General features: G+C 36.2%; 1 protein-coding gene across 6 annotated transcripts in view; it reads left to right on the forward strand.

Annotated features, from left to right (window-relative positions):
* The window catches only part of LOC143233529 (cell adhesion molecule Dscam1-like), a 122566-nt gene that overhangs the window by 53901 nt on the left and 55784 nt on the right, over positions 1 to 12881 (forward strand). For all 6 annotated transcript variants that reach the window (XM_076469838.1, XM_076469841.1, XM_076469839.1 and 3 more), the window contains exons 4-7: positions 3854 to 4144; positions 5971 to 6090; positions 7538 to 7711; positions 10206 to 10353. In XM_076469838.1, the coding sequence (XP_076325953.1) occupies positions 3854 to 4144; positions 5971 to 6090; positions 7538 to 7711; positions 10206 to 10353 (733 nt within the window). The remainder of the gene's footprint in view (positions 1 to 3853; positions 4145 to 5970; positions 6091 to 7537; positions 7712 to 10205; positions 10354 to 12881) is intronic.

Below are 12881 nucleotides of genomic sequence, written 5' to 3' on the forward strand. Positions count from 1 at the left end.
TCGAATGCCTTGAGAAAGTCCAAACGTGATTTTTTAAATGTCAGTTTTTTCACTCTCCTTTATGTTTTTTCATATATCTTTACATCACTTAACATATTTCTCACTCTGAGTGTTTCCCGAAAATCACTGAGATAATCCCCAAAACTAATATTATTCTTAACTCTCAAATCATCGGAAAATTTCTAAACACCCATTTCGTATACAAAGTAGATTTGTGCTGTTACATAGGAAGTTATTAAAATGTCGTCGTTGACACAGAATAGGGTATAAAGCGAGTAATTCTCTGCACGTGCTCAGTATAGCAAGAGAGAGATGGACTAATTCCTCGTTTCTTATCGAGAAGGAAAGTAATGTATTACGTCTACAGAGGTAAAACTTTACTACTTACAGTGTTGCTTTCGAAAATATCACCCTACGATTAAAAAGTTAAATTGTTTAAATTGAGGTAGATCCACGTTTAGTACCATACAATAATCTACAGTCATTATCTTCTGATCAAAACAAGTTACCTATAGATCAAAAGTAAAATCTACAATGATTATCTTCTGATCAAACCAATTACCTATATAGATCAGACATAAAAATTAAACCGGTAAGGTATTCTTTCGTTTAAACAATAGACTGTATTGATTCATCTCGCTAGTACTGTCACCATTAGCAATATTTTCGGTTGTAATATCAATAACATTTAACAGTCTGAGTCAGGTCAGACCCATGTTAGTCCAAATCTATAAACAAAGCTCACAAATGAAACTATTATATTAACAAGTTAAAAGGTGATATATAGATATATGTATTGAACAATTTAAATAGCACTTTTAATGACACCAAAATTAAAGAAAAATAGAACAGGGTAATGTATATATGATAAACACAGTCACGTTTCAGAATAGAAGTAAGACGTGATTGGTTAGAAAGTAAGATGTCAATAGTCGGAGATCGAAAATTGTATAAGGTGTTCAGTTTGTTTGTTTAGAAGTAAGCACAAAGCTACACAATGGGCTATCTGTGCTCTGCCCATCGCAAGTATCAAAACCCGGGTTTAGCGTTGTAAGACCGCAGATATACCACTGTGGATCAAGGTATTAAGGTAGTACTTTCGGTGCCAAAACAAGAAAACGTTCTGAACAAATCAGGTTCCCAGTTTTTATCTTTACAATGACTATCGTGTAAATATGTGAATCTTCGAAAAATTACCATCTGGATAGAACTACCAGAAGAGAAAGTGACAATATTAAGGTATTCGTGTAGGTAATTAAAATAAAACTTTAAGTTTTATTACGCGAATTAGCCTAACATTGTCACAAAACTGAATTTAAATTAACAAATCTTCGTCGTTCATTTTAGGCTTAGCTTATAATGAGCATAAAATTTTGTATCTAGTATTTTGAACTTAAAGGTTTGCTTAAAGCTTGAGTAATATATCATTTTATTCAAGAATACTGTGGTTTGTTACACATTTTGAACTGTGTCACTGAAGAAATGATATCTTTTAAACACAAATTTTGTCCACAAACGCTTACAAAACCCGGTTGTAATATACTCTTCAATAAAAGAAACGCAAAAGGCAAAATTTGAGACAAATTGTTAACAAGTTTATTCCGAGTAGTTCTGTATGACATGTGTGAAACTTTGCATATTCACTGCTGAACATCCAAAGTCTGCAAAGGCGAAGTCCACGCTCACCAGGTGAAGTTTAACGTCAATAACGAGTATGCCCCCCGTGAGCATCAATAACTGCTTGGCATCTCCTGCCCATGGAAGCGATGAGATGACGAATCACGTCCTGTGGAATGGCTGTCCACTCAGCCTGCAAAGCTACTGCAAGCTGAAGTAGAGTCTGCGGTTGAGGTTGTCGCCGTCGCAAACGTCGGTCCAACTCGTCCCAAAGATGTTCGATGGGGTTTAAATCTGGTGATCTGGAGGGCCAGGGAACAACGTTGATGTTGTGGTGTCTCAAGAAGACAGTGGTGAGTCGGGCTGTGTGAGGACGGGCGTTGTCATGTTGAAAAACGTTGTTGACGTTCACCACGATGGGTTGCACATGGTGCCTAAGAATCTCGTCGACGTATCGTTGAGCCGTAAGATTCCCTCGAATGTGCAAAAGGTCTGTTCTGGCATTGTAGGCGATGGCAGCCCACATCATGACGCTGCCACCACCAAATCTGTCAACTTCCTGCACACAGTTTGCTGCAAAACGTTCACCTCGGCGACGGTAAACACGGGTCCTTCCATCCTGCCTACGAAGCATAAAACGTGATTCATCGCTGAACCAAACATGCCTCCATCGTCGATGAGGCCATACCCGATTTGCCCGAGTCCACTGCAGCCGTGCTTGAAGATGTTGCTGGGTGAGGATGACGCCTCTGACTGGACGTCGAGGTCGGATTCCTGCATCTCGTAGACGGTTGCGTACGGTCTGATCGGAAATCCTACGAGGCCCTGGTATGGTTGAGGCAGTAGACGTCGCAGTGGTGGTCCTATCCCGAAGGTGACGTAACCGGATGTAGCGATCTTGTACGGGCGTGGTCACACGAGGTCTGCCAGATCGTGGACGGTCACGAGTTGATCCATGTTGTTGGTGACGATTCCATAGCCTTGTGATGGTGCTTGGGTGGACATTCACAGCTCTGGCAACATCTGATCGAGATTCGCCTGTTTCCAAGCGACCAATGGCGTTGTTGCGTTGTGCTTCAGTCAGTCTTAGCGTAACTGTATTGCGTATCGGTGGCTTAACACTGAGCTATGGAAACCGAGAATCCATCACTTTTATAGGGATTTTGCACATGTTTCACTTGCAGAACATGCAGATCTCTCAAACAAATTTATTGGACACGAATGCGTTTTGGCGAAAAATCCGATGTTTTCCTCCGTTTTCAAAGTGCACAACTTTTATTGTCATTTTGGTCTGACAATCAGTGCCTTAACACGTGTAACATCACATACTCTGAGCTTGTAACGTTATTACATATATTTCTCTTTAAAATAAAATAAAAATATCCCTTTTGCGTTTCTTGTTTTGAAGAGTATATTATGTCCAAATGCAGATTCTATTTCAGATTCCGTTTTTCCACCAATGTTCTGTTTATAGTTACTCGTTTTGATTCTTTAACTTGTATCACTAACTAACGTTTGTGAAGATATTTGTTACCTAACTTCTTTAATTAGTTGTTGGAATGAAAGTCAAAGCACAATTCGAACGCGTATCATTAGGAGCTTACTCAACTGCACGTGTTTTTTGTTTGTTTGTTTGTTTGTTTTTTTAGTATAAGAAAGCTTGTATACATACAACAAAGAACGGTGGCTATTAACAATAAAGAAAACCCAAAAGATATTCAGAGGAATTATTGACTGAGATTCATTTCTGCAGTTATTTTAACCATCGCAACACTATATAGTAGTGTGTTGTCTGTCAGTCAGTCAGTAGACACTAAAATAGCGTCATGTAAGAGACGTTGAACTTTATAATTTGTACTGTCATGACGTCAGCAAAACGTGCAAATGCCATGAATCATGAGAAGTATTATTCACTCTGTAGGCTACAACACAGTATGGTATAAGAACTTCAAAAGTAAGAAATAAAAATATTCGTTACTCCTAAATTTGGTTTTACTTATTTTCGAAACATAATACTTTCAAGAATCCGGTTTAAGTACATCTGGTCAAAAGCAAGTTAAAATATATTCCGCCTGTTGCGAAGGTTATAAGTATGCTGTAAAGTTTAAGAAACACGCGTCATTCTGATGTACCGTTTTCTGAAAGACGTACCATTTTAGTAGTAACTTCAAATCAAAGAAAAAAGTTGCTATGATTTTAAACTCAGATAATATCATTGTATTTTTATTAATTACAGTGCCTCCCAAGATCAACCCTTTCAGCTTTAGCAGTGATTTGTACGAGGGCTCGCGAACTGCAGTCACTTGTGTAGTCGTCGCTGGAGACCGTCCGATATTCATAAAGTGGCTAAAGGATGGCCGACAGCTGACCGATGGTGACCACGGAGCATCCATATTTGTAACTGCCGAGGACTATGTATCGACGTTAACTCTAGACAACCTTTCTCGACGTTTCAATGGAAATTATACGTGTAAAGCCTCAAATGTTATCGGTACAGATTCAGCCAGTGCGTATTTAGAAGTAAAAAGTAAGTTATTATCTTACTGTAGAAATCGCCCTGAGTCAATATACGCAGAGTGAAGTTCCAGTTACGTTTCAAGTAATAAAAATAAATATTCTAAACTTTAGAGTGATCAGCTGAAGTTATTACCATAATAGCAATAAAACGAAACAATAAATCTATCATGAAAAACTAAAGCAACTTCTTATAATAACTGTAAACTACAACAATAAATTTATAATGGCAAGCTTAAACTATTTATAGGAATAGCAATCCCAACTGTTATTATTACTCAAAGATGTTCCTCTAACACGTATAAAAATAAGTTTATTATCTGGGCTGGTTAAAACCCCAAGAATGAATTTCGTTTCTTTGAAGTTAAGCACAAACCAATACCAGGGACTATCTGTACTCTACCTGAAACGGGTATCGAAACCTGGATTCTAGAGTTGCAAGTCCCCAGACATACCGATGTACCCATGTGGGAAAGAAAGTAGATTATTTACTTCAGATAAAAAAAAAAATTCAAATATTTTTTAAAAAATTATTATCTCCTAAAAATTTAGCTTTCATATATATATCATATAAATATTATATACATATCATATAAATATCACACATATAATATATATAAATATCATATATCAGCATATTTTCATTCCTTCAATCCAAAAGAGAATTTGGACTTTTTCGAATTTTTATCTGTTTTTTGTATGGTGTCATATGATAGTCACACTCGTTGAATAAAACCTGAGTTAAGTTGAATGAAAGAGTGGAAAGATTTGTGTTTATCAGAAACCTAAACTAGACTGTATTCTGTATCTAAAGCCATGTAAACTAGACTGTATTCTGTATCTAAAGCCATGTAAACTAGACTGTATTCTGTATCTAAAGCCATGTAAACTAGACTGTATTCTGTATCTAAAGCCATGTAAACTAGACTGTATTCTGTATCTAAAGCCATGTAAACTAGACTGTATTCTGTATTTAAAGCCGTGTAAACTAGACTGTATTCTGTATCTAAAGCCATGTAAACTAGACTGTATTCTGTATCTAAAGCCATGTAAACTAGACTGTATTCTGTATCTAAAGCCATGTAAACTAGACTGTATTCTGTATTTAAAGCCATGTAAACTAGACTGTATTCTGTATTTAAAGCCATGTAAACCTCTATTGTCTGTTTATTATCGACTTAGGCGTGTTTACCAGAGCCAACACTGCTCTCACGAATGGCGTGTCTTTGTAGGTCTTGGTTTTAGTTTTGTTACCTAATGGGTTTGTTTTTTAAATTCGCGCAAAGCTACACGAGGGCTATCTGCGCTAACCGTCCCTAATTTAGTATTGTAAAACTAGAGGGAAGGCAGCTAGTCATCACCACACACCGCCAACTCTTGGGCTATTTTTTCACTAACGAATAGTAGGATTAACTGTCACATTATAACGCTCCCATGGCTGAAAGGGCGAGTATTTTTGGTGTGACGGGGAGTGGAATCGTGACCCTAGGATTACGAGTCGAGTACCTTAACCACGTGGCCATGCCGGGGCCTACCTAATGGGAACTTATGTGCTTCACATTACTACATTTACAAGGTTTACATATATCGTCGAATCACATTGATGCTCATTATAATTTTGCTAAACATAATATATTATTTATATATATTTTATATTTATAAACACTTTCATAAAGAAGCTAACAAAAAACTTTCATAGAAAATTATTTTAAATAAATTGATTCTTTAATGTCAAAAGAGAAATATACTATTTTACTCTGAACATATACATGTTTACTTGTGAGTTACATATTTAAAGGTTTATAAATGGGAAGTAGACAAAGAATGTTTTTTCTACAGCGCCACCTTACTGGACAATACCGCCTGTTGACTCTAGAGCTATTGTGGGTAAGTCTATCATGCTACATTGCCAGGCTGAAGGATATCCCGCACCCCACATACGTTGGAAAGTGGCAAAAGGTTAGTAACCTGTATTTCTAAAAAAAAGCCTAAGAAACATAAATTTATTTACCGTGACTATTTACTTAAAATTGTGTCAGTGATTATGAAAGTTTGATTCGTGCTGAAATTATAGGTGGTTCTGATCAATGTTTGACAAGGGGCCGTAAAAGCTTTTTCTGCGGGGGCACCAGAAATGGACCGAAAACAAAGATAACTGATACAATTTAATTCCAAATAACGCTACTGTTTTTCTACAGCACTGTTTTTCGATAAACATTAAAGTTATAGGTTGGGGGGGAATCACTGATTCTTAAACTATTTGTCCTTAAACGAACCACCTTGGTGAGGCAAAAGACCCCCTAGAACTACCTAATACTCCTACCCTACCTGTCGAACTACCTGTCTGTAACTTGCGTTTCGAACTAAATTACGCATCACCTGGTGGGCCCGGATCACAGTTTAAGGTTTGTTTGTTTGGGTTTGTTTTGAATTTCGCGCAAAGTTACACGAGGGTTATCTGCGCTGCAGTCCCTAATTTAACAATGTAAGACAAAAGGGAAGGCAGCTAATTACCATCATCCACCGCCAACTCTTGGACTACTCGTTTACCAATGAATAGTGGGATTGACCGTAACATTATAACGCCCCCACGGCTGAAAGGGTGAGCATGTTTGGTGCGACAGGTATTCAAATCCGCGACCCTCAGATTACGAGTCGAACGCCTTAACCACCTGACTATGCCGGGCCTTCACTGTCAAACAAAGGAACATTATTAATACAACTAATTCGTATTTTTAAAATAATGCACGGATTTAGATTTAGGCTGACTGAACCTTGTGCGATATTAATTAGAACCGAAAATATTACTAAAAGCCATCCCGTGTATGCAGCATGTGCTCTCCTTTCAACCGTAGGGGCGTTATTATGTGTGGGTCAATCCGACTATTCTTTGGTAAAAGAGTAGCCCAAGAGTTGGCGGTGGGTAGTGCTAACTAGCTCTCTTCCCTCTAGTCTTAATTAAGGACTCACAGCGCGAAATTCAAAACGAACCATGCCGTATGCAGGAGGCACATTGCAATCGTTGTTGAGCCCACTTTCAACAGCAAGTCCATCGCAAGTGACCATTATACAGTGGGGAAGACCAAAACGCCTTATTCTAGAACACGAGAACATTTCGTGAGCTGGTATCGAACTCACAACGTTTAGAGCAGGAATCCGAAACACACTCAACTAGGAACGTACGTAATTAATAATCCGATGTTTCTACCCATAATAAGTTTTTATTTCACGATACTCCATACTTCCAATAAATTGATGTATTAACTTATCACGTATTTCTTGTGTTTAGTTTCATACAGGTACATATATATTCAGTAAGGTACTTTTATACAAGATTATTATAAACTGTTTTAATTATTTTTGTTGTCCTTCTAATAATAGTTATGTTGTTTGTTTGTTTTTTTAGGCATGCCACCTGGAGCGTACAACACTATAATAAGCAGTTCACGAGTGTATATTTTAGTTAATGGCAGCTTGACCATTACCAGTGTCCGGAAAGAAGATGAGGGTTTGTACCTCTGTGAGGCCAGTAATGGTTTAGGTCAACCAATCAGTTCAGCAATATCCTTAACCGTCCACAGTAAGTACTGTCCAACAAACTGGACAATAAAATATTTCTTTGATCGCATCTCGTTTTTAAAACAGTCATGAATTCCCAGAAAATCTTTTAAATTGAAACTGGATAAACCTCTGTAAATTTTGTCCGTCTTTGTCCATCTAATTTTCTACCCAGGTGTCTGTTGCCTCATTGGTTACATCTTCTGACTTTATTTGAAGGATCGTTTTGAATCAACTCGTGCTGAGTAATCAAAACTTGTTTCACGTATATCATACGTTTATTGGTAGCACAGAGATATTTTAATCACAGAACTATATCACGTGCAGGAATCATCCAGAATACGTTTTTTTGTTGTTGTTGGGTTTTTTTCCCCCCCAAATCCCCTCATTTCTTTGAATTTGTTCACGAGTTGTTCTAGCGTATAGGAATGGCTAGTTACTGGGTGTATAGTACACGTCTGTAGATACACGTATATAAGTTCTCACGGTCCTGTAGATTTTTGTTAAATCCTTCTTGTGTGGAGGAAAGATCGATTATTGGCTGTATCGTGTGATTCGTTACCTAGCAACACATCTATACGTACATACATACAATAAACAGTTACCAGTTATATTACAGTTAACACCTGGATATGGGAGCGTTATAACATTTACATATACAGTGAATTTAATTTCGGTTGAACACGTAAGTTAACTGATAAAAAAAACAACTAAATATATTTTTTTGCTATTTACACTCTATTTCGTTATGAAGTAAGGTATTTCCACATGTCTGAAGAACATAATTGATGATTCAGGTGTAAGTCGTTCTTGGACGTTGGATTCTAATATGTAGTTTTACAACCATGGTTTACGAACGGAAATCAAACCTGATAGACAATATATCTCCATCGGTCGACCTCGGCTGTGGCGTAGTTAATATGTGTTTTTCGTATAGCAAAGCCACAAAGGGCTATCTGCTCAGCCCACCGAGGGGAATCGAACCTCTGATTTTAGCGTTGTAAATCCGGAGACATACCGCTGTACTAGCGGGGAGCACGTAGTTAGTAGCATGCTCACTTTTTGAAGCCGATAGCTCATAGTTCGTGTCCCGTTGTCGCACAAAATATACCGAAATGAGGAGTATGTTTTTTGTTATTTATGTTATTTATGTTATTTCCAGAACAAATAATGGCCCATGCGTATGCAATGGATTTCGTGGACTAGTTCTATTTCCCTCCAGTTTATTACATAAGTGGTAACCTCTTGTATGGAGTTACCTGTTTGTACAATTACCACTTGTGACTAATAACTATTCTAGTAAGTTGTGTGTTAGTTTTGTTTTCCTTCTGTGAACCATACTAAGTGTTTATGAGTTGGTATAATACAAGGGCGCAGATAACCTACTTGCTTTGCGCCATAAAATTCCAAACCAACCAATCCAGTTACATAAACACATGTTTAAGTGAAGAAAACATGTGGCTCGCATAAAAGAGCAATTGAAATTTGTCGACCGATAGCACAAAGAGAGGTGAGAACCATTTAACAGAACTTAAATTTCAACAACATTTTTAGAAATTCGTTTCATCAACACAACTTAAAAGACATCTTAAGATATTTGTTCAATTGAAGACTGGTTTCCTTTAACACAACGTCCATAAACGTCACAACGATGACACCACGTCTATAGCTGTCTTAAGGACGACACTACGTCTGTAGCTAACACAGAAACTACACATCTACACTGTATAGCTATAAAGTCACTATGTCTGTAGCTAACACAGGAACAACCTATGCCTAAAAGATATATCCGTGAAAACACTACGTCTGTTACTGTCCTAACTACAAAACTAATTATAGTTGACACAATAACGATACTACATATACAACTGTCATAACGACGACAAGACGTATGTAAATATGACAATGACGACACTACGTCTGTAACATTACAACGACGATATTACTTCTGTAAACATCACTACTAAAACACTACGCCTGTAACTACATGTACATCCACAGGATCCTCGAAAGTGTTCTATTTCCAGCGTAAACAAAACTAAAGTTAAGAACAATAAATATTTTATTTCTTACTTTTGAAGTTCATATGCCCTTCTATTTTGTAGCTTACAGAGTGCATAATTATTCTAATGACTCATGCCATGCTTACGTTTTACTGACGTCACGACAATACAAATTGCAACATTAAGCGTCCCTTATGTGACGTCATATTAGTGTATACTGACTGATTGACAGACAACACACTACTATATAATGATTCGAGTAGATAAAACAGGTTACCCCTCAAGACAGCCTTAGATACCCTTTCGTAGAACTGTCATAATTTGTAGAATTATCCACGGACTTTTCTCTAAATCTGTAATAACGACAATACGTCTATAACTGTCACAATGACAATACTTCAACGCCTGTATATGCATATGTTTAATGTGTCGTTGTCACAAACATCTAACAGAGTTATTAACAACAGAGTCACATTTTATTCGTTTGTATCTATTGTGAGTTTCTCTAAATAGGTCCTCCAAATTTCCGGTCCAAGTTCTCAACCCAGACTCTACAGAAAGGAGAGAGAGCTACAGTTCCGTGTAACAGTATTGGAGAAAAACCCATATTTATACAATGGCTTAAAAATGGAAAGAAATTTAGTCCATCAGACCAAAGGAGGTAAGAATTTACCCCCAGAAAAAAAAAGTATTGTTACTCTATTTCTCAGGATCAGACCAACTTCATGTTAACTTGGGGTATCTAAGGCTTAGGTAGATGTTACGTTAGCTTGGGGTATCTAAGGCCTACGTAGATGCTACGTTAACTTAGATATCTAAGGCCCAGGTATATGTTACGTTAACTTGGTGTATCTAAGGCCTAACTTGGTGTATCTAAGACCTAGGTATATGTTACGTTAACTTGGTGTATCTAAGGCCTAGGTATATGTTACGTTAACTTGGTGTAACTAAGGCCTAGGTATATGTTACGTTAACTTGGTGTAACTAAGGCCTAGGTATATGTTACGTTAACTTGGTGTATCTAAGGCCTAGGCATATGTTACGTTAACTTGGTGTATCTAAGGCGTTCTTGCAGCAACTATTTACTAGAATTAAATTTTTCCTCACAAGAAAAAAAGTATCGATTTAGAACAAGAAAAGTTCACTTCAGTGGCACTAGTTACGGTAGGTAACAAGTTGTATAGTTTAGAATTATAATAGTTCAAACTGTAACACGTTGTATAGTTTAGAATTATAATAGTTCAAACTGTAACACGTTGTATAGTTTAGAATTATAGTAGTTCAAACTGTAACAGGTTGTATAGTTTAAAATTATAATAGTTCAAACTGTGACACATTGTATAGTTTAGAATTATAATAGTTCAAACTGTGACACGTTGTATAGTTTAGAATTATAGTAGTTCAAACTGTAACAGGTTGTATAGTTTAGAATTATAATAGTTCAAACTGTAATACGTTGTATAGTTTAGAATTATAATAGTTTAAACTGTAACACGTTGTATAGTTTAGAATTATAGTAGTGCAAACTGTAACATGTTGTATAGTTTAAAATTATAATAGTTCAAACTGTGACACGTTGTATAGTTTAGAATTAAATAGTTCAAACTGTAACAGGTTGTATAGTTTAGAATTATAATAGTTCAAACTGTAACTGGTTGTATAGTTTAAAATTATAATAGTTCAAACTGTGACACGTTGTATAGTTTAGAATTATAATAGTTCAAACTGTGACACGTTGTATAGTTTAGAATTATAGTAGTTCAAACTGTAACAGGTTGTATAGTTTAGAATTATAATAGTTCAAACTGTAACACGTTGTATAGTTTAGAATTATAATAGTTTAAACTGTAACACGTTGTATAGTTTAGAATTATAGTAGTTCAAACTGTAACAGGTTGTATAGTTTAAAATTATAATAGTTCAAACTGTGACACGTTGTATAGTTTAGAATTATAGTAGTTCAAACTGTAACAGGTTGTATAGTTTAGAATTATAATAGTTCAAACTGTAACTGGTTGTATAGTTTAGAATTATAATAGTTCAAACTGTAAGAGGTTGTATAGTTTAGAATTATAGTAGTTCAAACTGTAACACGTTGTATAGTTTAGAATTATAATAGTTCAAACTGTAACACGTTGTATAGTTTAGAATTATAGTAGTTCAAACTGTAACAGGTTGTTTAGTTAGCCCTCTAGTAGCTTTTCGCGAAATTCAAAACAAAACCCTTTCAGTCGTTAAAGTGTTATAAAGTACGGTTAATCCCACATTTAGTTAGTAAAGAATAGTCTAAGAGTTGGTGGTGGATTGTGATAACTAGCTTCCTTTTCTCTAGTCTTACACTGCTATATTAGAGACAATTAGCGAGAATAGCTTTCGTGTAGCTTTGTGCGAAAGTCAATAAAAAACAAACAAATAATTGATTACACTGCATAACAATTTTTTTGAAAAGTTTTGCTTCCTGAAAATGATTTTGCTGATTGTGACAGGTACCTGGTGAGTATGCACAAATATAGTTTTGGTTTTGCTTCATCACGTAGGAACTCTGAAAAATAGACAGTTAACTGCTTAGCGACAATAACGTATTTAATTGCGTGTATATTTCTAATACGCTATTAAGTTCAACATAATTAAAAGTGTTTTGCTCCTGATTTTTGTTTGTATTCAATGTCCGGTGCATCACGTTGCAGTGTCCAACAGTAGTCAGCAAGTATTGACGGATTCCAGTTGCCTTAATATCGTTTTTCCATTGTAGCAATGCCCTGGTGAAACTGAAGATTTCGATGAAACGGTACGTGATGGGCAAATATGGATGTGATTTTCGTGATCAGCAGCCACAAATCTGTAAGGACACCCAACAGTGTTCAAGAATTAAAAACTTTGTTTTGCTGTGTTGTGTTAACGCATATCGATACAGGAATAAAATTGATGACTAAATTTCGGAGCTCGATACATGAGGAGACACATAACAGATAGCCTGTGTGTAGCTTTGGGCTGAACAATAGTAATAGAAGATACCTTTATGAAACATTAAACAATACTTTAAGTTGAAAATCATCTCTTAGGCATGAATTAGTAGCCCTGATATAATTTTAGTTTGTCAGTACTGGACAGTAGCTTGTAAATGCACTTGTACTGATAAAATGTGAAAACAATGATTGTGAAATAACCATCGTATTGGTAAACTGTTAT

This window comes from Tachypleus tridentatus, chromosome 12 (genome assembly GCF_004210375.1).
Source record: "Tachypleus tridentatus isolate NWPU-2018 chromosome 12, ASM421037v1, whole genome shotgun sequence".
Taxonomy (NCBI): Eukaryota; Metazoa; Arthropoda; class Merostomata; order Xiphosura; family Limulidae; genus Tachypleus; species Tachypleus tridentatus.